Genomic DNA, 23,935 nt, shown 5'->3' on the forward strand with positions numbered 1-23,935 from the left:
AATTGAAATGTTACATGTTAGTTTGCCGAGTTACTACACTTAACTCAAACTGAAAAAAAGGAATGTCATTTGAATGATTTAGAAGTTGGATCATGCATAAGTATACATAACATGTACTTTTTGAAAATGTAATATTCATTGCATTGCCTTCATAAAACTCACATATTTGTGTGTGTTCCAATAAGTGACACTTGTTAGTTTCTCCATTGTTGCATTGAGCCCATTGAAAAATATCACTAATTTTACCAAATGGGATTCAAGTGGTGGGTAATTTTGTCATTTGGCATATACTTTAATTGCTTCCTAACTTATGGTGTAATGGAAAGTGACTCAACCTCAAGAAGCACGCCATTGAATGTGACCACCACAAGAAGATCAATATTTGATTCCAAAAAGCATAAAGTCAAGAGCATTTTGGTAAGTCCTGAAACTTTAGAACGGATGTGTGATATTCTTTGATGGTGCTAAAATGTATACTGCCGGAACCAATTTAAATATGTACTACAAAGGGAAAAAAAACTAAAAACACAAAATTTCTAATCTTATAAACTTTTCTACATACACAGAGCCGATTGCGATTATAGCTTCAAGGCACCTAAACTTTTTAAGGGGTTGTTTACTTTTTTCTGTATTAATCCCGTTTCCATTTGGCTCTTAATGGGAAGGAGTGTCTGATTCTATGTCTTCTAGAAATAAATCAATTTTTAAATTAAGTGATAAAACAACCATTTTACTAGCTGAGTTAAGGGATTTACAGAAACAGATCATTAAGTGGAAAGTAAACAGACATTTGTGCAAAAATATAAACATTTAAATGGTCTATTTTTAAAATATAGATACTGTTGGGGTGCAAACCTATCCCACATAGGAGGGAGACAAAAACAAATGTATGTATATAAGTCTAAGGGGAAGTCCCTCTAATACCAATTGGTTTTAGAAAAGGATGGACTCTTGGACTTATATTGCAGGACATTGTGTTTGAGCTATGCGATCTTACAAATGGCATCAGAGCTAGGCTATAGCCCGATGTGGTGGACGATGGTGGCGCACCCCTGAACGCACGGTGCGACATGGCACACCCCTCAGTTTGCCAACGATAATGGAGCCATGGTGCCTATATCGAAAGTCTTCCTTCCCAGCGTGGAAGTGCGGCGTGTCCCGATGGTGAAAGAAAAATGAAAGAAAGAGATCGGCGGTATAAGAGGCGTGTCCCGGTAGTGAAAGAAAAGAGACCGGTGATATAAGATGGCGGGAGTATCGTTGAAGGGGAGGCTCGGTGATGTGGTCTTCGGTTTGAGGGGAGGATTGTTGGGGTGCAAACCTATCCCACATAGGAGGGAGACAAAAACAAATGTATGTATATAAGTCTAAGGGGAAGTCCCTCTAAGGGAAGTGTTTCTTATAATGTCTTATCAAAAGACAGAGAAAAGATAGAATTTTCTTTTTACAATGTGAGAAAATGAAAAACTATGGATGCTCACTGAGTTAAAATTCAACAATAGTCATGTAATGTGTTTATGGGGACGTCTTGATACATACATTCTATAGACACAATAAATATTACAGAATATTATTTTATACACTTGAAGATATGTGTTTGTATGTGCCTTTTATGAGCCATTTTAAACGTACACAATGTGTTATATATGTAGAGTGAAGACGGTGACATAATCGACTGTATTGATATCTACAAGCAACCTGCTTTTAATCATCCAGCTCTTAAGAGTCATACTATCCAGGTTTTTGTTCCTCCTTCCTAAATTATCTTGTTTAACATTATCATCTGAATAAGTATTTTGTGTTAAGAAAAATGATTACGACTAGAAACTTTTGAATCCTAGCACAATCGCTTCAAAATTGAGTTTTTCATTAACTAAAACGTTGTTGGCATTTCACCAGATGGTGCCTACAAAGGTTTTAAAAACAGAGGACACTTTGACGAATGACGCGATTAAAGGTGGAAAAAAGGAAGCCGATTCTATAACCATAACATCACAACTATGGCATAGAAGTGGAAGTTGTCCAAAAGGAACTATCCCAATTCGACGAATTCAAAAGCATTTTCTTAACAAAAAAAATGTTGATGATTATGGGAGAAAGAAACCTAGTCAACCAATGAATCATCACGATATGAAGTTGAAGGACAGCACAAATTCCTTGGCGAACCATTCGGTGTGTTACTCATGAACTTCAACTCAATTCCTGAGTGGTAGTGGCCTGCCTCTAACACACTTGAGGTCAGGAGTTCGACTCCACTCCAGGGCAACAATTAATGCAATTCTATCCCTGCCATGTGTCCCTGCCATGTAAGGATCCACCCATGGCACCTTTCCCACATTGTGTTGGGGGGTAAATGGGAGGGGGGTTTTACTTAGCCGTGCCCTTGGATCGGTTCAAGGTTTCCTCCCGGGCAGCGATAGGGGGCGGGTTAATATCACTGCATCGGCATAGTCGAAACGGGAGATGATCGCAACGGGTGGTTAAGTCCCCCTCGGGTGATCCCAAATTCGGTGTTCTAAAAAAAAAAAAAAAGTAGCAAGTATTAAATCTAATTATTAACAAATAATAGTTTATAACTTTGGGTTTTGTCCATAATTCTACTATGTTACGTCTCACAGTATAAGCATTTTATAGGCGATTAAGCATTTTTTTTATGTAATTATTATCACTTTAGCTTGTTCAAAGGGTGACTTACATAATTGCTCATTGTTAAAAGGATGTATCAAGTTATGATATATAATGACATTTTTTTGTTTTTTTTTTGTTTATGATTATAGGTGACCCAGGTGTTGGCAGAGGGATTCAGTTATTCAGGGGCTAAGGTCGATATTCGGGTGTGGACTCCTTACGTCGAGAAGGAAGATGAGTACAGTACCTCTCGTGTATTGATTGAAAACGGTGGTTTGACTGATTTTGAACTTGTTGAAACCGGATGGGCGGTAACTCATCTAATCTAATCTTTTATTATATATGAGTTATAATATAAGTAAGAACTGATTATTTTATTAACACGCACATATATCGTTTATACATTTTTAGGTAAATCCAAGCGTTTACAATGATCATGAAACTCGTTTATACACTTACTGGACTGTAAGAACTCTTTATTCCAGATTTAATTAGTGAGAAAACAAACTTTTTTTATGGTTATTTATAGCATAATATAGACTTGTTTATCAGGCAGATGGATCAAAGACAACAGGGTGTTTCGATCTAACGTGTCCTGGATTTGTTCAAGTCACAGATGAAATTGCACTTGGCGCCGCTATTTATCCCGTCTCTAAGCCTAACAGCATTCCGTACCAAATCACTGTCTACATTTACAAGGTTTCTTTTCTAACTACCTCTCTTAGTTAGCTTTGTAAAGGATTAAATTTTTTTACCAATGAGTTATTAGTTGCCTTAAAAGCTGGGGCCCGTCATGTAGAAGCCTTTGCCAAATTGGCACAGGTTCAAGTCTCACTAATGGAAAGTAGGGGTGTTCATCGGTTCGGTTTTTGGATTTTTCGATTTATTCGGTTTGGTTTTTTCGGTTTTGAAACTTATAAAATAAAAACCAAAAACCAAACCGAAACCAAATTTAAATATCAAAACCATAACCATAACCAAAACCGAACCGAAAACCGAATTTGATTTCGGTTTGATTTCGGTTAAAACTAAAAATCACTAAAAATAAAAAATCCTAACTAGCATAAACTTAAATATAAATTAGGAATAACAGTTGTGGAATTAATTTAAATATACAGGGTATATAACATGTTTATTGTTTAATAAAATTGTAATAATACATCAAATATAATATAAATATATAAATATTATAACTATAAATATGTTTTTGATATGTTATTAAATTGAATTCGGTTTTCGGTTAACCAAATTTAAAATTTTCAAAACCAAACATCAAACCAAAACCGAATTACAAATTCGGTTTCGGTTTCGATCGATCCGAAAACCGTTTAAAAAATTCGGTTTGGTTTGGTTTGGTTTGGTTTGGATTCGATTCAATATTCGGTTTGAAACTAAATGGTGCACAGCCCTAATGGAAAGGATTTACAACCCTTGACAAAGTAGGATGATACAATCTTGCCATACAAGGATATTCGGTGGAGGTATTTTACAGACATTCGACTCTTACCAGACGGGTTTTGGTGTGTTTCGAACACATTATTGGGTGTTCCTGCCGGTATACACATGCCAAAGTTTAAAAATTTTAGGTAGTTATGATTTACAATTTGATTACAAATATATGATATACTATATGGAGGAATAATATAATATTTTCAGTGGAACTTGTAAAAAAATGCTGATGTTTATATGTTTATTTTTTAATCTTGTGAATAAATAGGATCCAATGACAAACAACTGGTGGGTGAATTATGGTGAGTCAATCAACATAGGGTACTGGCCAGGTGAACTGTTTAGTCAGTTATGGTACCATGGGCTCATAGTGAAATGGGGTGGTGAGGTCTACAGCCAGTGGGTCAAGGGTCGTCATCCGCACACAGCCACATACATGGGAAACGGCATGGAACCCCCGCCAATGTGGGGTAATTGTGGAACCATGACACGCATGCGCGTTGAACAAAACTCTAGCCCATTGATGAAACCTGAATGGACTAGCGTTGAAGTAGACGAGTATCGTTGCTATGATATTCTGTATGAGGTTGATTATGTTTATGATCCTATTTTATATTATGGTGGTCCCGGTAGAACCTGGGCGTGCCCTTAACTTTTCGAATTAGTCGAGTTTGTTCTTATGATCTTTTGGTAGGAAAAATGTATCGTTGTAGTTCTTTTTTCTTCTCATTTTAAGACATTTGTTATGGTATTTCAGTTTTATAAGTTTTATTTTCTCTCTTTTCACTTAATCCAACACATGTTTATGTAAGAATATATTTTTACTCCACCATTTCTGTTAAAGTTTGGTCTAAAAAGTTTGGTGATAATTAATGCACTTTTAAACAGCAATAGAAGTTAAAGTAAGGAACTTCAATGTGTTTAAAAGGCTTAATTATTTCATCATTTAATTAAAATCCTGACCATTATGTCACCAAACTATTGATTATACTTGGGCCTAGAAGAAAAAGATTAATAATTTTTTTTCTTTTCTTAATATAATAAGAGAAACTGCCCTGGCATCTTAATGGGCGGAATTTTAGAATTTTTTTGAAACCTAAGATGGCATTCCTTGTATCTCTTCATCCAGTTCATATATAAGTTCCACAGTTCTTGTTTTTGTCTACTTTTTAATTTTAATTTTTTGTAATTGGTAATGGTAATATAAAAGTATTATAATTATAATTATAATTATAATTATATTTCTTGATTTCTCCCCACAGTTGTGGGGTCATGTCTCTTTCATTCTGTTACTTTTGACAAGTCAGGAGTCCTTTTATTAATTAACTTTCTTTGAAGAAAATGAGAAATTTCAAATCATAATTATAACAGTCTTATTGAATGATTGAATGAGTGGTCAAGTTTTGCATCCTTTTAAGGTATGTTCTTGTTCATTTATCTTCCTTTGAGTTTCAAACTTGTACATGTTTTGTATGATCTTGATTGTTTTAGTATCTTGTGTGTTTTGGACAATTTTGATTTTACTAAATGATTGAAGTTTATTTGATGTCTCAACATGCCAAGATTTCAGGCTGCAAAAGGCTTTTATCATTTCACCACTTGGTTTTCTACTAAATAGTTATTTTTATGTTTTTTTCTCAAAAATAATAATTCCCATCACTTGGTTTCTTGTTTTAATGTTCTTTCTGCCAAAAGTTCTGATTTTTTTGGGTCTTAACCAAATTTCAAGATTTCACATTTAAAAATAAAATTGTATAATGATTTAAACCTTTTGATATCCTCATGACCATCCAAGATTACCTAGTGCTTGGATCACAAGAGCTCTTAGGTTCAAACCTCACTAGCAGCATATCTGATGGTTATATTTTGAGTGGCCGGGAAAAAAGTCAAAAATGGTCACATGATAATCCAGTTAGACTGCGTACTCCCCTTATCGTTTTATATGCTCATGATATTTCAGACTGCAAGAGGGTGCCAAAGAAGTCAACGAGCTATAATAATACAATATACCATTGCTGATACTACAATTTGTTACCAATGGAGGCCAAAGACTCAAAGGCTACAGTTTCTGTTAAACCAAACCAATCCAGAGTTAAACTAAACCTGACTCAATTACTTGTACTCTTTCTACTCTTATGTTTTTCAATATCTTTGTTTATTATTTACTCCGTGCGTAAAACCGAAGTTACCACAACCGTAGCTTCATCAGTTCCCACTTTACAACCATGTGTCCAAAAACAACCAAAGACAGATCTTGACCATTGGATCAAAAGTCCTTCAGAACTCTTACATAATATGAGCGATGAAGAGCTCTTATGGACGGCTTCTTTTGCACCAAAATTGACGAATTATCCATTCACAAGAGTCCCAAAAATTGCTTTCATGTTCTTGACTAAAGGGCCATTGCCATTAGCTCCTTTGTGGGAAAGGTTCTTTCAGGGACATGAAGATCTATATTCAATTTACGTACATTCGCTTCCGTCGTACAAACCTACTTTTTCGCCTACGTCAGTTTTTTACGGCAGACAAGTACCAAGCAAGGTATGTTTTTTAAGGGATCTTGTTATGCATTTCCTATCTTCATGTATTTTGTTTGTGTGGATATATTTTGTATGTTATTATTTCAGAACGAGATTCATTTAGATCCTATGAATTATTCAGATTATTAATCATTCAGCGCTTAATCATTCAGGTAGCAGAATGGGGTCAAATGAGTATGTGTGATGCAGAAAGACGACTACTAGCAAATGCGCTTCTTGATATCTCCAATGAACGCTTTGTCCTCGTATCTGAATCATGCATTCCCCTTTACAACTTCACTATAATCTACAACTACATTACAAACTCCAAATACAGCTTTATGGGAGCCTTTGATGACCCGAGTTCCGTTGGTCGAGGACGATACAACTACAACATGTTGCCACAAGTCGAATTATCACAATGGAGAAAAGGATCTCAATGGTTTGAAGTTAATCGCAATCTAGCAATAGTCATTGTCTCCGATACCACTTACTATCCTAAATTTGAAGAATTTTGCAGACCAGCTTGTTATGTGGACGAACATTATTTTCCAACTTTATTGACGATTCAGGCACCGGATTTAATTGCAAACCGGAGCTTGACTTGGGTAGATTGGTCTAGAGGTGGCCCACACCCTGCAACATTTGGGAAGTCTGATATAACAGAAGAGTTTATGGTTAACCTTCTTCAAAACCACGACTGCGTTTACAACGGAGAACCATCTTCAGTTTGTTATCTTTTCGCAAGAAAATTTTCGCCAGGAAGTTTGGAACCATTGATTCCTCTTGCTACTAAGTTTTTGGGTTATTGAGAAACTATACTCTTAGTACATTTTTTGCAATGTGAATCTGATAAAGTAAATTCTTTGGGAATTAATTGTATTAACTTCATAACATACTATGTGACAGAGAGACAAAGTTGTGAGCTTTTAAAGTTTGTTCAACACAACAATTGATTTTTGATATACAGATGCAGGCGGTATATGGTTTGCATTTCAACGAATATAACAGTACATTTCATACATATTTATATATAACAAGTTTTATGGTGGACATGAACCTAAGAGCTAATAATACAAAGAAGCTTCGGGCTAGCTGTATATACAAAGAAGCTATATAAACGAGCAAATGGATAGAAGCTAACCAGTTTATCCCGTGACCGTTTCTGACCAATTACCTTGACCACCTCAAGATATGATGCTAGTGAGGCTTGAACTTGAAACCTTTTGTGAAGATATCAAGACCCCAACCAGGCAACCACTAGGCTATCTTGGGGTGGTTAAAAGAAAGCTATGTATATCGTTAAGAAACGATTTAGAACCCAGAAATATATATTATAGAATCTAAGTCCACCAGGAATCAAAAACATTAAGCGGTGAAACCGTTGCTAAGAGAGCTCCATGGGTTTGATGGGAAGGTGGTGCACGCTTGTGACGATGCATCCGCCATTTGTGCATTTGTGACCCCAGAGTTGCAAAGATTAGCAATTGAGCGCATATGTTTCATGCCATATTGGGATAATGAGCCACAATGCGTCTCAAATGTTCTCACCTATACACATACACGACGATGCAATGTTAGGAAACTTCATCTTTATTCCACTTGAGATGTAAAAACAATGTTATGTTATATAACTTTTTTTTACAGTAATTAGATTATTAATCAAGATTTACCATGGTCTTAAGGCAGGTCCAGTCATCAACTAGAGGCTGTCCTGCAGTTCTGACAGTGTTCAGCACTCGAGGACCTTTTTCTAAACCGAACAAAACCTTGCCGATGAGTTGTATACTGCTGTCTATGTGCATTCTGTGAGCCATGGCTTCAGAAAACTTTTTCTGAGCTTCAGTTTTCCTCTCAGAACCTTCTGGTGCTTTCTTATACTGTCAGGACAATGATATATACGATGTGTCAAAATGGGCAGGGTGCACGTATCAGGTAATGGGTCAAATGGGTAATCTGGACACATGATTCAAAATGGTTCGATCAGGTTGGGCCAATCCACAATCACTTGTTTCTCATCATCTTTTGTTTTGAAATTGCGATTAAATAACGTGCCAAAAAAAAACTACTAAGGATTTGACATTTAACCTGTTTTGACTTATTTGACCAGTTTCCCCAAAAAATCCTATAACTTAAAGTCTTAAACCATTTGCCCATTATAAGTTAATACAACCCATATTGATTTGTTATAATCAAATGGGTCGAAGGTTGTCACAAAAAGAAGGTACGGGTGAATAAAATGTAATAACAAGAACATCATTAGCAATAGAAAAACCTTATGCCAGAAATGTAGAAGATCAGCATCGCGCTGATTAACAGATTTTGGTGATGGCGATTTGGAATTTTCATCAATAAACGTAAAATTATCATTTGCAGGGTTTGTACCCATATACAAGTAAAGATTATCTTTGCTAAGTGGCAAGTCTCCGTATTGCATAACATGAGATCCATAATATGAGTTGTCACTTGATGTTCTTTCCTTAACCTGCAGAAAGCCAATAACCGATCGCACAAAATAATTAGTAAATATTCAAGAAACTGAATTTTTTTGTGTGTATGTTTTGTAATTGTATGTAAGTACTGCTTACCAATTTATACTGCTGCCTGATGGTTTCGGTTCGTAGGTTGTGTACATCACTGTAATCAACAATAAAATCAATTATAAACAAGAGGTATATAACTCACTTTTATCATAAAGTAACAAACTTTAGTCCACACTTGCAGTATAAATATTCAAAGAAGCCTAAAACAAGACTAAGGACATGTACAAACCGTATAATCAGTATGTTCATGTGAAGTCATTTTTGGTTCAATTATCTAAAACAGGTAAAGGGTAGTTTAGTAATTTTATCTTACCAATCTTCCATCCAGGCAACACTGTACAAGTCACCCAAACATGTGTCATACTCAAGTGGTGGGCTCGGATACTCGCCAGGACAGTAAGTGCCCCAACTGCTCTCGTCTGGCCCAGAAGCTGTCGTTGCATAAATATTTAAACCTTGTGGAAGAAGACCCTCGAATATACTTCCAGCCTCACAAGCTTCAAGGTAAAATACCTGCAAATAAAATTTATATAAATTTTCAAATTTGGAACTTAGTACAAGGAAACTGAATAAGTTTGTCGATTTTTTTACCAAGCTTTTGTATGTTCCAGCAGCATACTTTTGTTTCAAAACCGCGTTAAGATCATTTGCGTAAAGGTAAGGATTTGTTGGCATCCCTAACAGCATTTACATCATAAACCATAAACATTAGTGTAATGAAATCAACAACAAAAATTAAATCAAATAAATTAAGCAATAAACAACTATTTCAAAATCATATAATTTCGAAAATTTAAAGAAGTCAATCACTAACCAAGAACACCAGGACCACCGTGGTCAGTATAGTAAACAAAAATGTGATCATTTGGACCGCTATTAACAACTTTTCCACTTCCTCCTTTGACTTTACTTTTATCTCCAAGTAAAACAGCAAAAAAGTTGTCAACATTGACATCTTTCCCGGTGTAATCCTGTTTCAAACATTGTAGGATGTACATTAACCAACATCCTTACATTTAAATTCAGAGTGCGCAAAGATTTTGATTCCCCGTTTAGTGGCAAAAATAGTTAGTAGCTGAAGCTAATAGCCTATAACTAGAGCTGTGGAACTTATTTTTTAAGCAAGAAGCTGGAGCTCTTTATTTACTATAAGTGTTTGACAAAGTAGCTGTACTGAAAGCGTATGGATGTGAATTGACTAAAAAGGACGTAATAGTTATACGAAGAGTATTAATGTAATCTTCCAGCTAATTTTAAAAGCTAGTTTAATTAGCTTCTTAGTTTGAGCTTATAAAAATATAAGCTTAAAATCCTATAAGCTAGTCCTCTAAGCACAGATTCATAATCATAACTTAATAATAGGGAATACCTTTGGTACTCCTTGATATACATCATCACCATAAGGGCTATTAATAATAACTCCTTGCCTAGGGTTGTCGCTATTATACGCAATATCGTCATACATGAATACGACGATGTTTTCATCCTTGACGCCACCATTTTTCAAGATTTGATATGCATGACATACATCTGCCTGAAACAAACAAAGAATAATGCTTTTTATAGACTTGCCATTATATAATCGATAAACATAGCTTTGAAAATGCTATATGTAATCCTAATGTGGATACTTGTAACAAATAGTGTAATACATTATACAAATTCTACAAGACTACAATAACAAATACAATTGTCGTTTAAGTATTTAGTATTAACTATTAATAAGTATGATCTTGTAGTCACTTATGTTTATGGTGATGCGAGTTATTATTGTATATAGTGAATTTATAATTTTTTATTATTCTGTATAATTTTGTTATTTCCATTTGTGTGTCAGCTATATAAGGTGTTAAAAGTTGTAAAAAAACACATATCAGAATATGAAAGAATAAAAACTAATTGTAACAATGTAAAAACATTAATACCCTAAGTAATTACTCCGTAATAAATAATAAATTAAGTTTTAACATTTATAAAACATGACTTTTTGCATTTGATCCTTATCCTATATGACTGTTGACTTTTTTAAACAGAGTTAAAGTATATGACCAAAATTAAAATCAAGATGTGATAAAGATAAATATTTTTTTTTTGGTAAGATATATATCTAAAAAACAATAAATATATTTTTTTGTAAATATATTTATTTTAAAAACAACCCATGTTTGATATAGAAAAAGATTAATAAAAAGAAAAATTAATTAACCTGCTAGATACTTAATTAAACCTTAAACCTCCACACTCCAGCAATAAAGCTACAATAAAGCAATTCTCTTTGCATATAAGGTTTCCTTTTCTAATTATAATTCACTTTAAAATTATAAAAATTAAATTAAATAAATAAATAAATAATAACCTTAATTGCTTACACAATTCCAAATAACTTAAAAATGATATTTTATCATTTTTTTGTTTGTTTTTCTTTTGTATAAAAAAACTTACTGATCAATACGAGTATGTTTTAATGTTAAAGTCGAACTGTCAAACACATGTTTTTGCAGTACGTATAAAATAGTATACATACAAAATACAATTACGTACTAATCAACGTAATTATACAAAAAGTAAAGTTAATTAAGATATTATCAATTATAATGATGATGATGATGATGATGAACCTGATGTCTGTAGTTCCAGTAACCATTAGATCCAGCAAGTAACACAGCCCATCTGGTCCCAACGGAGTCATCGTCATGATTTTCAGAAGGTAACCGGAGAAAATCTCCGACGAGGTCACGGCCGTGGACGACGGCGATCACCGAGATAAAAAGTAAAGTGATGAGGTAAATATTCATTTTTTATGATCGCCGAAAAGTGAATATTCTTCTAGAGTTTGTTAGACAGTGTTTTGTTTTAGGAAGTGATGCCTATATATATAGAAATAGATATAGATATTACTCTTTGTTATAATTCAGTAGGCTTATAACTACCTTTAGTGGTTTGATTCTTGATGTTATAATTCAGTAGGCTTATAACTACCTTTAGTGGTTTGATTCTTGATGTTATAATTCAGTAGGCTTATAACTACCTTTAGTGATTTGATTCTTGATTTAGAATACTAATAATGAAGTGTAAGAACAAAGATGATAATGGAGAGAAAGAAAGAAACACTTTGTAAGTGTGAGAAATGGTGCAAGTTTAATGCTTGCATTCATGAGTATTTATAGCCTAAAATCTCAATATAAAAATACATACTTTGTGTACCAAAATTGACTATATGTATACACCAAAATTGACTATCCATATCTATATTATTATTATTATTATAACACTCCCCCTTGGATAGCAATTTTATTTTGTTGAAGATCAACTATAAATTACTGCCTCGTTAAAAACCTTGCTAAAGAAAACCCAGTGGGAAAAAACTTTAGCTAAGGGAAAAAGAGTGCAGCATGGAGTTGACTCCCCCTCAAGTAGACATCGCTTCAGCTGTTACATCTTTTGAACATGTCTCATGCCAATGTTATGAACGTGTGTTCTGAAAATAGCAGTTGGAAGTGCTTTCGTGAAAAGATCAGCAGAGTTTTTGCTAGATTGCACATATCTCATTTCAATCTGGTTGTCCTTAATGAGATTTTGAGTGTATGAGAAGAATCTAGGTGGTATGTGTTTTGTTCGGTCACTTTTGATATACCCTTCTTTCATCTGTGCTATGCAAGCTGCATTATCTTCATAGATAGTTGTTGGACTTTTATCGCGTTCTAGTCCACAAGAATCAGTAATGAGTTGTGTCATTGATCTCAACCAAAAACATTCTCGAGTAGCTTCATGTAATGCAATCACTTCGGCATGATTTGACGATGTAGCAACAAGTGTTTGTTTTTGAGAACGCCATGATATTGCAGTACCTCCATTTAGGAATACATATCCAGTTTGAGATTTAGCTTTATGTGGATCAGATAAATAACCTGCATCTGCATAACCAACCAAATCTTGTTTTGATTCGTTAGAATAAAATAATCCTAAATCAGTAGTTCCTCGAAGGTATCGAAATATGTGTTTGATCTCATTCCAGTGTCTTTTGGTAGGAGCAGAGCTGAACCTTGCCAACAAATTAACTGCAAAAGAAATGTCAGGTCTTGTACAATTTGTAAGATACATAAGAGCTCCAATTGCACTAAGATATGGTACTTCTGGTCCAAGAATGTCTTCTTGATCTTCACATGGACGAAATGGATCAGCTTCAACATTGAGTGATCTAACAACCATTGGAGTACTTAATGGTTTTGCCTTGTCCATATTGAAACGTTTCAAAATCTTTTCAGTATATGTTGTTTGATGTACAAGTAAACCATTAGGCATATGCTCAATTTGTAAACCAAGGCAATACTTGGTTTTTCCGAGATCTTTCATTTCAAATTCTTTCTTTAGAAGTTGAATGGCTTCATGGATCTCTTTATTTGTACCTATGATGTTAAGATCATCAACATAAACAGCTATGATCACATATCCGGATGTTGTTTTCTTAATGAAAACACAAGGGCAAGTAAGATTATTTGTATACCCTTTGCTTATCAAGTAATCACTTAATCGGTTATACCACATACGTCCCGATTGTTTTAACCCATATAAAGATCTTTGTAATTTAATCGAATACATTTCTTTGGGTTTTGCATTTGATGCTTCTGGTACCTTAAATCCTTCAGGTATCTTCATATATATATCACTATCAAGTGATCCATATAGATAAGCAGTCACAACATCCATGAGATGCATTTCTAAATTTTTAGAAACTGCCAGACTGATTAAGTACCTAAAAGTAATTGCATCCATAACAGGAGAATAAGTTTCTTCATAATCAATTCCCGGTCTTTGAGAAAAACCTTGAGCTACAAGTCTAGCTTTATACCTTGTAACTTCATTTTTCTCATTTCTTTTTCGGACAAAAATCCATCTGTATCCTACAGGTTTAACATCTTTAGGAGTGAGAATGATGGATCCGAAAACTTTTCTTTTATTGAGTGATTCTAATTCAGCTCGTATTGCTTCTTTCCATTGAGCCCAATCATGTCTATTTTGACATTCAACCATAGATGTTGGTTCTGGATCATCATCATTATTCATGATGTCATATGCAACATTAAATGAAAATTTCTCATCAAGATTTTTCATTTCATTTCGGTTCCATAATATTTTTGAATATGCATAATTGATTGCAATTTCTGTATTGACATCATCAATCTCCTCTGCAGTAGGAGTACTGATTTGTGGTTCTTCTTGAACACTTTCTTTTACTTCATTATCAGCTGATTTTCTTTTTCGAGGATTTTTATCCTTTGAACCGATTGGTCTTCCACGTTTCTGACGTGGCAAAGATTCATGAGTGACGTTATTGCCAGCTTTTGGAATTTCAATTCGAGCTGGAGTATTTACTGCTGGTATATATGATTTTGTCACCGTTTTTGTATCTGTAAATGCATCAGGCAATTGATTTGCAAGTTCTTGTATATGCATTATCTTTTGAACTTCTGTCTCGCATTCTTTTGTGCGAGGATCAAGATACTTTAATTGAGGTTCACACCATGAAACATCATTTTCTTTATTTTTCATTTCTCCCCCTAATCTAGGGAACAATGTTTCATTAAAATGACAATCAGCAAAACGTGTTGTAAAAACGTCACCTGTCATAGGTTCAATATACCTTAATATTGAAGATGTTTCATATCCAACATATATTCCCAACCTCCTTTGAGGACCCATTTTTGTACGTTGTGGTGTCGCAATTGGAACATACACTGCACAACCAAATGTTCTAAGATGGGAAATATTTGGCTCTTGACCAAAAGCAAGTTGTAGGGGGGAATATTTATGACTTGCACTTGGTCTGATGCGAATCAATGCAGCAGCATGTAAAATTGCATGACCCCATATAGATACAGGGAGTTTTGTTCTCATTATCAATGGTCTAGCGATTAACTGTAAACGTTTAATCAATGACTCGGCTAAACCATTTTGTGTATGCACATGAGCAACAGAATGTTCAACAACAATTCCTATAGACATGCAATAGTCATTAAATGCTTGAGATGTAAATTCACCAGCATTATCAAGTCTCACCCTTTTAATGGTGTAATCAGGAAAATGAGCTCTCAATTTAATAATTTGGGCAAGAAATTTTGCAAATGCCACATTACGGCTTGATAACAGACAAACATGAGACCATCTGCTAGATGCGTCTATTAGAACCATGAAATATCTAAATGGTCCACATGGTGGATGAATTGGTCCACATATATCACCTTGAATTCTTTCAAGAAACATTGGTGATTCTTTCTCAACCTTAAGTGGTGAGGGTCTAGTTATCAATTTTCCAAGAGAGCAAGATGTACATGGAACCATTGTATCATGATGGATTTTTCTATCCTTTAGTGGATGTCCATGAGTACATTCAATAATCCTTTTCATCATTGTTGATCCTGGATGGCCTAATCTGTTATGCCATAAACTGAATACACCAGGATCAATATATTTTTCGTTAACTACCATATGTATTTCTGGTACATTTATATGTGTATAATGTAATCCAGAACTAAGTCTTGGCAGTTTTTCAACCACATGACTCTTGTCAGTGATACTTAAATATTTCTCATTTTCTGTTGTCACTGACTGATAATCATACCCGTTAAGGTATATGTCGGAGAAACTCAATAAATTTCTGCTTGACTTGGGAGAAAATAAGGCATCATTTATTAAAAATTTTGTACCATTTGGTAGTATGAAATTTGCCTTTCCTATCCCTTTTATCAAGTTAGCAGGTCCTGATATTGTATGTATAGTTCCTTCCGTTGGTTTTAGATCAATAAAATATTTCTCGGATTTAAGTATAGTGTGTGTAGTTCCACTGTCTGCTATACAGAGATCTCCACCACTTGATTGATGTTGTATTCCAGCAAAATTCATATTGAACTTCATATATAAGAAATAAATAGTGAGTACATTAATATTACACAATATTTTAAACGCAAATAGATAGTGCTGAAACATTTAGCAAACATAATGACAAAGACAGACGATATTAAATCGTTTATTTTTCAAAAGACACACAACTTAAACATTCAAGAAATCTTCATATAAATCAGATGGTTTCTCAGTGACTGTTGGATCAATATTATCCACAAAATTTACTTCCTTTTCTTTACCTTTCAGCGAATCCTGATACATCTTAACAAGATGTTTAGATGTTCGGCAAGTATTAGCCCAGTGGCCCATTCTACCACATCTGTAGCAAGATTCTTCAGAATTTTTAGAAGAATTTTCTTCAACATCTTGTTTAATGGGCTTGTTTTGTGGTTGATATTTATATTTTCGTGGATTACTATTTCTTTGACCACCACGGCCACGACCACGACCACGTCCACGCCCATTACCATTACCATAAGGATGGTTTCTACCATAGTTATGGCTTTTGGCATGATGATGGTGATGGTTATTATAACCACGACCTTGCCCGCGTCCTTGTCCCTGTTTATAATTATTTGCAGTATTTGCTTCAGGGATTGCAAGTGTACCAGTAGGACGGGATTGCTGATTTTTCATTAATAGCTCATCATTTTGCTCTGCAACTAAGAGATATGAATTAAGTTCAGGATATGTTTTGAACTTTAGCATTCTCAAATTTCTTTGCACTGTGATGTTTGCAGCATTCATTGTGGAGAAAGTTTTCTCCATCATGTCTGCATCACTAATTTCATGTCCACAGAATTTAAGTTGTGAACATGTATTATACAAAGCTGAGCTGTATTCATTTACTTTCTTAAAGTCTTGGAACCTTAATGTTCTCCATTGTTCCATTGCAGCTGGAAGTAAAATTTCTCTTTGATTATTGAATCTGCTTTTGAGACCTTCCCATAAAACATGGGGATCTTCTACAGTCACATAATTATTTTGTAAGCATTCATCAATATGTTGATGAATAAAGCAACATGCCGTAGCTTGTTCTTTTTCAGAACAAGTGTTGTTTTCATTTATGGTTTCAAGAATGCCCATTGATTTAAGATGCATTTTTACTTTTATAACCCATGGCATGTAGTTGTTTCCAGTTGATTCTAAAGGAGTAAATTTAAGCTTTTCCAGATTCGACATTTTCTATTATCAAAAATTAAAACAAACATCATGATAAATTAGAGTCAATTTATATTCATAAGTATATAAACATTAAACATAAATTTAATATAACATAAATGATAAGTAGGTGACAGTGTCGACCATGTGTAAGCAATCATAAATAAATGTTATATAACAAAAATATAAATATTAGTAAACATAAATGAAAATTTGGCGACAGTGTCGACCATATATTTTTTCAGGTGGTATAACCGACCTATATCATTCTGGTGGTATAACCGACCATATATCATTTTGGTGGTATAACCGACCATATATCATTTTGGTGGTATAACCGACCATATATCATTTTGGTGGCAGAGCCAACCATATTTAGTATTAAGATTATCGTGCTGATAACGTGTTATAATTCAGTAGGCTTATAACTACCTTTAGTGGTTTGATTCTTGATGTTATAATTCAGTAGGCTTATAACTACCTTTAGTGGTTTGATTCTTGATGTTATAATTCAGTAGGCTTATAACTACCTTTAGTGATTTGATTCTTGATTTAGAATACTAATAATGAAGTGTAAGAACAAAGATGATAATGGAGAGAAAGAAAGAAACACTTTGTAAGTGTGAGAAATGGTGCAAGTTTAATGCTTGCATTCATGAGTATTTATAGCCTAAAATCTCAATATAAAAATACATACTTTGTGTACCAAAATTGACTATATGTATACACCAAAATTGACTATCCATATCTATATTATTATTATTATTATAACACTCTTATGATATCTGATGATGTATGTACATTATTATTAGTTAGCTCTGCTGTCAGAAACTAAATATTTTTTATTTGAAAAAAAAAGTGTGACTGCTAAATGAACAAGTAGCTTTGTGCTCTAACCATTTAATAATGTTGTTTTAATAATGGCGGTTGTTGTCAAGGACTTTACGTTTTGTTTTGTGATGGTTTGGTCCTTGTTAAAGTGTAGGTTTTTGATTTTGATACTATGAATATTCCTAAGACACACTTGAATTAACTTCTGACCAAATGAATGGAACTAGTTAGATCATTGTTTTAAGTGAACTTCGATAAGCTGATCCTTTTGCCCTTTTTTATTTAATAATTTGTTTGCCATAACAAGTTCTGCCAGATTGCATCAAAGGGGTCTTTTTCAGTAATAATGATGTTAAAATCATCATATTTATTTAACGTGGATGACACCATTGTTATTTCAGGGTGGGGCAAAGTCAATATTTGCAACATTATGCACGTGTTTAGCGAGTTTTATCAATTTTTAGGGTTGAATATTAACGTAAATAAGTCTCATTGATTCGGTATGGTGCTAATGACTTGAAGCTCGTGGATCTTGTTCGCGATTCAGGTTGCTCGAAAGGTAAATTCAGTTTAATTGTCTTGGCCTATCTGTGGGGTAAAGATGAATTTGATAGTCAATTGGAAACGTCTTTGTGTCTAGTTCGGGGAAAGGCTTTCGGGATAGAAGACAGACTCTTATTGATTAATGGCAGACATACGTTGGTTAAGACGTTTTTAGGAAGTTTAGGCATCTATTATTTATCACTTTTTAGATGCCCAAAAACGATTATTAATGAATTGGAAATGATTCGCGCGAAGTTATTTTAAGCTGTCATGACACTCATAAAATGCATTGGATAAACTGGGAGCAAACTAAGGCAGCCCATGAGAATAGCGCTTTTGGTACAAGGAGTCTTCATGCTTTCAATCAAGCTTTATTCACACATGGATATGGCGTCTCGTATATGAGCTGAATTCTTTATGGTCCCGCATTATTCGAGCCATTCATGGAGATGTCTTGGCTTTTGAGGGTGTTGGTAAGAGAGGGTCTACGATATGGTTTAATATCATTTCTTAATTGAAAAATCTTAAAACGGTGGCAAAGATAAAATAAAAGGAAGAATACTATTTATCATTTGAAATACTACAAATTTATGTTTATGATTGTAAAGATAAAAGAAAAAGGTAAATGTCTAAACTAGTAAATATCTTTTGTTCATATTCCAGGACTAGAGAGAATCATACAATTTTATGGACATGAAATAAATATAGAAGAAATTAAAAGAACTGAATTGCTCTAAAAATAAATATGAGGGGGTGTTTGGCAATTGATGAGTTTTTATGGTGATATAGAGCTTTGGTTCATTCTGGTCCGCTAATCGTAAAGATATTTTATTTTAAACGTCGATAAAGGGCCCCACTGAAAACGATTACTTGTACATTACAACTTTAATTAAGTATAATTAAGTATACAACTTTGTACATTGCTCCGTCCGATCAAGTTGTAATGGTTTTGTTTTAGGAGTTTTTCCTGGCTCGATTAGAGTTAGCTAGGTCTAGCTATCGGTTGTGATTCTAGTAAGTTTACTTCTAGCGAGCCGTATTCTATTTGATTTGGTTGTATCGGTTATAGGTTCCTTCATTTATTTATGAAGGTTTTCTAATTTTAATAGTAATCGTTATTTTAGCTATATATATATATATATATATATATATATATATATATATATATATATATATATATATGGGAGGGATCCACTGAGAACTCTTGTACTGTGAGAACTCTGAGAACTGGCGGACGAACAAAAACATAGAAATTCGAACAAAAATTCTGGCGGACGAACAAAAAAATTGGGTCGAACAAAAATTAAGATGCATTTAATCACATGTTCTACCTTTTGTGTTTGGTTCTACAAAATTGTAGAACGAAAAATCGTTCGAATTGGGGCAATTTTGTTCGACCGCCTGAATTTTTGTTCGGTTCTACAATCTTTTGGTTCGGTTCTACAAAATTGTAGAACGGAAATTGGTTCGAATTACTCCTTTTTTGTTCGAATTACTCCTGTTATGACGAAAATCAACTTTTTTTTTTTTTTATTTAGCCTGATTTAGAGTTTAGGGTTTAGGGTTTTCGGGTTTACTCCGTAAACCCTCAACCCTAAACTCTAAACCGTTCGTGTAAAAAACTCATTCTAAACCCTAAATATGGTACCTAAACCCTAAAATCTAAACCCTAAACCTTAAAATCTAAACCCTAAAATCTAAACCCTAAAATCTAAACCCTAACTTAATTTGATGAAAATTGATGTAGAACAAGTGTAGAACATCATGTTTTACATGCTGTTCTACATCATGTTATACATAAAATGTAGAACAAAAATAGCACATGCATCTAGCCAAAATAGTTCGACCCTCTAGAAATTTGTTCGCCCGCCAAAAAAATTTTGTTCGAATAGGTGATTTTTTGTTCGGCCGCCAAAAAAATTGTTAGAATACAAGGAGTTCTCACAGTTCTCAATGTAAAAAAGTTCTCATTTGATCCCTTTACTATATATATATATATATATATATATATATATATATATATATATATATATATATATATATATATATATATATACACTAGTGAAATTACCCGTGAAATCACGAGTTTGTTTAAACGAAATAATTTAATGACATGTTTTATGTATTAACTGAATGTAAATGCGAAAGTCATTTATTTTAATGACCCGTTCGACTAAGAAAGTTACCGTTGTTTTTACAAATAAACAGGGACATGTATTTTCGCATACATATGTAACGTAATTAATATCGTAAAGAGAGTCTATATTTGAATATTAATAATATAATAATTATAATAAAAATAAATAGTACTCTGTAATAATAAAGTTTGCTCAAAGTTGAGTATTTATATTTTTTTTTTTGAAAGGCAAGAAATATTATTACTCACGAAAAAAATTACAAAGAGTGGGGGCATCACGACCTCCCCCAAGTCTACACGAAATATGAGGAAACTATACAAAAAGAAAAGAAAAAATTGGGTGTGCGGAGATTGCACCGCTAGTACAATACACACAATAAGAGTAAACTCTAGCAATTTAGATACACTTTCGGATCATTCAACCAAGTGAGCCAATCGATTTTTACTTTGTTTGCTAGATGAGATATCCATTCGAACGATTTGATTTGTATTTCATTGAGAGCCACCGGGGTGATCCACGATTTACCGCGGAACACCATATTATTCCGGTTTTTCTAAATAAAATACGCACAAACCCCCGCGATCGCTAGCCAAATGTTCTTTCCCATATTAGAATTAGTTGCTAAAGTGTTGCCTCGAAAACTTTCATTTAGACTTAGGTTTGGGCATGTGTAGAGACCCGTCCTAATCCATCCGGACGAAGTCCATATCGATTATAAACGATTCACAAAAGTTGGTTACATCGTGAGGTACTTGACCTCTATATGATACATTTTACAAACACTGCATTCGTTTTTGAAAAGACAATCTTTCATTACATCGATAGTTGACGGCATGCATACCATTTCATAATATATCTAACTATAATTGACTTAATAATAATCTTGATGAACTCAACTACTCGAATGCAACGTCTTTTGAAATATGCCATGAATGACTCCAAGTAATATCTTTAAAATGAGCAAATGCACAGCGAAAGATTTCTTTCGTACCTGAGAATAAACATGCTTTCAAGTGTCAACCAAAAGGTTGGTGAGTTCATTAGTTTATCATAAATATTCATTTCTATCATTTTAATAGACCACAAGATTTTCATTTCCAGTTCTCATAAATATACGTCCCATGCATAGAGACAAAAATCATTCATATGGATTGAACACCTGGTAATCGACGTTAACAAGATGCATATAGAATATCCCCTATCATTCCGGGAAACCCTTCGGACATGATATAAACAAAACGAAGTACTAAAGCATCCGGTACTTTGGATGGGGTTCGTCGGGCCCATAGATCTATCAACAGGATTCGCGTTTACAATACCGCATGTAAATGGTAGTTACCAAGCTACAGGGAAGTATGACAGTGGTACAACTCAACGTAGAATATATTCTAAGTACTTATGTCTATTTCGTAAAGCATTCATAAAAGCAGCGCATGTATTCTCAGCCCAAAAATATATATTGCAAAAGCAATTAAAAAGGGAGCAAATGAAACTCACCATACTGTATTTTGTAGTAAAAATACATATGACGTCATTTATCAACTAAACAATGCAGGGTTGGCCTCAGATTCACGAACCTAAAACATTCATTTATGTATTAAAACCTATACTTGTAATCGAACTAATATATATATTAATTTGTTAGTTATATCCTTTTTATATGTTTCATATATTCACTTTGTTATATAAAAATATTAATTTTCGTTATGTTATACGTATTAAATATATTTTTAATATGTATATATATCATTTGTATATTATTAATAGTAGTTATAATAATATCAAAATAATATTAATAGTGGTTAAAATGATAATAATTATAATATTTACTATTATTAGTAAAGATCATAATGTTAATAATTCTGCTAATGATAATATTAATGATATTAATAATACTTGTATAATGTTAATTAAAATGTTTTGGTAGTAATTATAATGATACTTAATAATTTTAACAATAATAATAATGATCATACTAGTTTTAAATAAAATTATATGCTTAAAATGATAATACTTTTTGTAGTAATGATAATAATAATACATTATAATAAGAATTTACTATTAATCATAATCATATCAACAATATTAATAATGATAATATTAGTACCCATGTTAATGATAGCAATAATAATTCTATACATTTTAAAATGATACTAATAATTATGATACTTGTAACTGTGATAATAATAATAATAATTATAATTCCAATATTAATTATAATACAAGTAATAATAATAATATAATAATAGTACTAATAACAATAATATTAATAATGATAATACTAATAATTTTTTTAAGTGTTAATACTAGTAATAATAATAATACCACAACTTAATAATAATAAAGATAGTAGTAACATTAATAATAACAATTTTAACAATAATAATTAATACAAGCAACATTAATAATAATAATAATAATAACAATAATAATAATAATAACAATAATAATACTAATAATTATTTTGAATAATAAAAAAAATGTAAAACTACCTTTAGAAGCTTTAAAAAAAAATAGTTGCACCAAGCGAGGATCGAACCCGCGACCTCCCGCTCCCATACTAACACCTTAACCATCCAGTCTGTTTCTATTTTTCTGATTGAATACCCATTTAATAACATTTAACCCGTCCATCTATACTCCACTGTCTCCTTCTTCTTCATCACAAATGATCGATTGCTTTAACTCAAAAACCCAGTTACGAAATTCTTTATTTTATTTAAAACTTGTAAACAACTAATGATTTAGGAAGAGAGTCATTAATTAACACAAAAAAAAAATGCACAAAAGAAAACTGAATCCAACAGATATTCTGTTCGAAGTTTTTTAAAAAAAAATTTCGCTTTTTGATTTTTAAAACATTATAGCTTTTGATTCCTTCACAAACTATCCTCTAAATCACTCATATAAACTATTGGAAGCATCAATTGATCAAGAAACATCAAAACAATTACTAATTTCGCGATGAACACAAACTTTGACTTTTGAATTTTAAACTTTGACTCGTAAATTGAAACTTGTTAGAAAGAATTGAGCCTTGAAACTTTGTAGAAAGTTCGAATGGAAGATTTCTAACCTAGTTGCAATAAAGGATTTTAAAATTTAACTCAATTTCGATGTAATTGATTTTGAGTTGTACGTACAGAGTGTTTAATGGTGTTCTTCAATATTTGATAAAATTTTGACAATTTAGACTCTGTAATTAATAATTGTAGCTGTTAAA

At 33.0% G+C, this 23,935-nt stretch overlaps 3 protein-coding genes across 3 annotated transcripts; 2 read left to right on the forward strand and 1 right to left on the reverse strand.

Annotated features, from left to right (window-relative positions):
- The first annotated feature begins 318 nt into the window (after positions 1-318).
- On the forward strand, positions 319-4,760 carry LOC139872176 (protein neprosin-like). The gene is made up of 7 exons (XM_071860041.1): positions 319-417; positions 1,653-1,739; positions 1,900-2,172; positions 2,778-2,939; positions 3,040-3,093; positions 3,181-3,327; positions 4,346-4,760. The coding sequence occupies exons 1-7, from the start codon at positions 319-321 to the stop codon at positions 4,727-4,729; spliced, it is 1,206 nt and encodes a 401-aa protein (XP_071716142.1). The 3' UTR covers positions 4,730-4,760.
- Positions 4,761-5,438: 678 nt separating this feature from the next.
- Positions 5,439-8,182, forward strand: LOC139886451 (glycosyltransferase BC10-like). Its single transcript, XM_071870274.1, has 3 exons — positions 5,439-5,495; positions 6,038-6,618; positions 6,770-8,182. Exons 2-3 carry the CDS (start codon positions 6,115-6,117, stop codon positions 7,406-7,408), a joined length of 1,143 nt encoding a protein of 380 aa, XP_071726375.1. The 5' UTR covers positions 5,439-5,495; positions 6,038-6,114; the 3' UTR covers positions 7,409-8,182.
- Positions 7,532-17,991, reverse strand: LOC139886450 (vacuolar-processing enzyme-like). Its single transcript, XM_071870273.1, has 10 exons — positions 17,973-17,991; positions 11,758-12,035; positions 10,509-10,673; positions 9,954-10,110; positions 9,731-9,816; positions 9,453-9,652; positions 9,185-9,233; positions 8,872-9,081; positions 8,270-8,476; positions 7,532-8,147 (listed from the first exon to the last, which is right to left on the reverse strand). Exons 2-10 carry the CDS (start codon positions 11,932-11,934, stop codon positions 7,965-7,967), a joined length of 1,434 nt encoding a protein of 477 aa, XP_071726374.1. The 5' UTR covers positions 11,935-12,035; positions 17,973-17,991; the 3' UTR covers positions 7,532-7,964.
- Between the last annotated feature and the right edge of the window lie 5,944 nt (positions 17,992-23,935).

This window comes from Rutidosis leptorrhynchoides, chromosome 1 (assembly GCF_046630445.1).
Source record: "Rutidosis leptorrhynchoides isolate AG116_Rl617_1_P2 chromosome 1, CSIRO_AGI_Rlap_v1, whole genome shotgun sequence".
Taxonomy (NCBI): domain Eukaryota; kingdom Viridiplantae; phylum Streptophyta; class Magnoliopsida; order Asterales; family Asteraceae; genus Rutidosis; species Rutidosis leptorrhynchoides.

What these genes read in the sequence shown, in the direction of transcription:
- LOC139872176 (XM_071860041.1), top strand. Translation starts at nt 319, where the DNA reads ATGGAAAGTGACTCAACCTCAAGAAGCACGCCATTGAATGTGACCACC. An exon ending in ATAAAGTCAAGAGCATTTTG is followed by an intron (nt 418 to 1,652) that starts GTAAGTCCTGAA and finishes TTATATATGTAG; the next exon opens with AGTGAAGACGGTGACATAAT. An exon ending in GTTTATACACTTACTGGACT is followed by an intron (nt 3,094 to 3,180) that starts GTAAGAACTCTT and finishes CTTGTTTATCAG; the next exon opens with GCAGATGGATCAAAGACAAC.
- LOC139886451 (XM_071870274.1), top strand. Translation starts at nt 6,115, where the DNA reads ATGGAGGCCAAAGACTCAAAGGCTACAGTTTCTGTTAAACCAAACCAA. An exon ending in GCAGACAAGTACCAAGCAAG is followed by an intron (nt 6,619 to 6,769) that starts GTATGTTTTTTA and finishes TTAATCATTCAG; the next exon opens with GTAGCAGAATGGGGTCAAAT.
- LOC139886450 (XM_071870273.1), bottom strand. Translation starts at nt 11,934, where the DNA reads ATGAATATTTACCTCATCACTTTACTTTTTATCTCGGTGATCGCCGTC. An exon ending in CGGTGGTCCTGGTGTTCTTG is followed by an intron (nt 9,817 to 9,953) that starts GTTAGTGATTGA and finishes AAATGCTGTTAG; the next exon opens with GGATGCCAACAAATCCTTAC. An exon ending in GGACCTGCCTTAAGACCATG is followed by an intron (nt 8,148 to 8,269) that starts GTAAATCTTGAT and finishes GTATGTGTATAG; the next exon opens with GTGAGAACATTTGAGACGCA.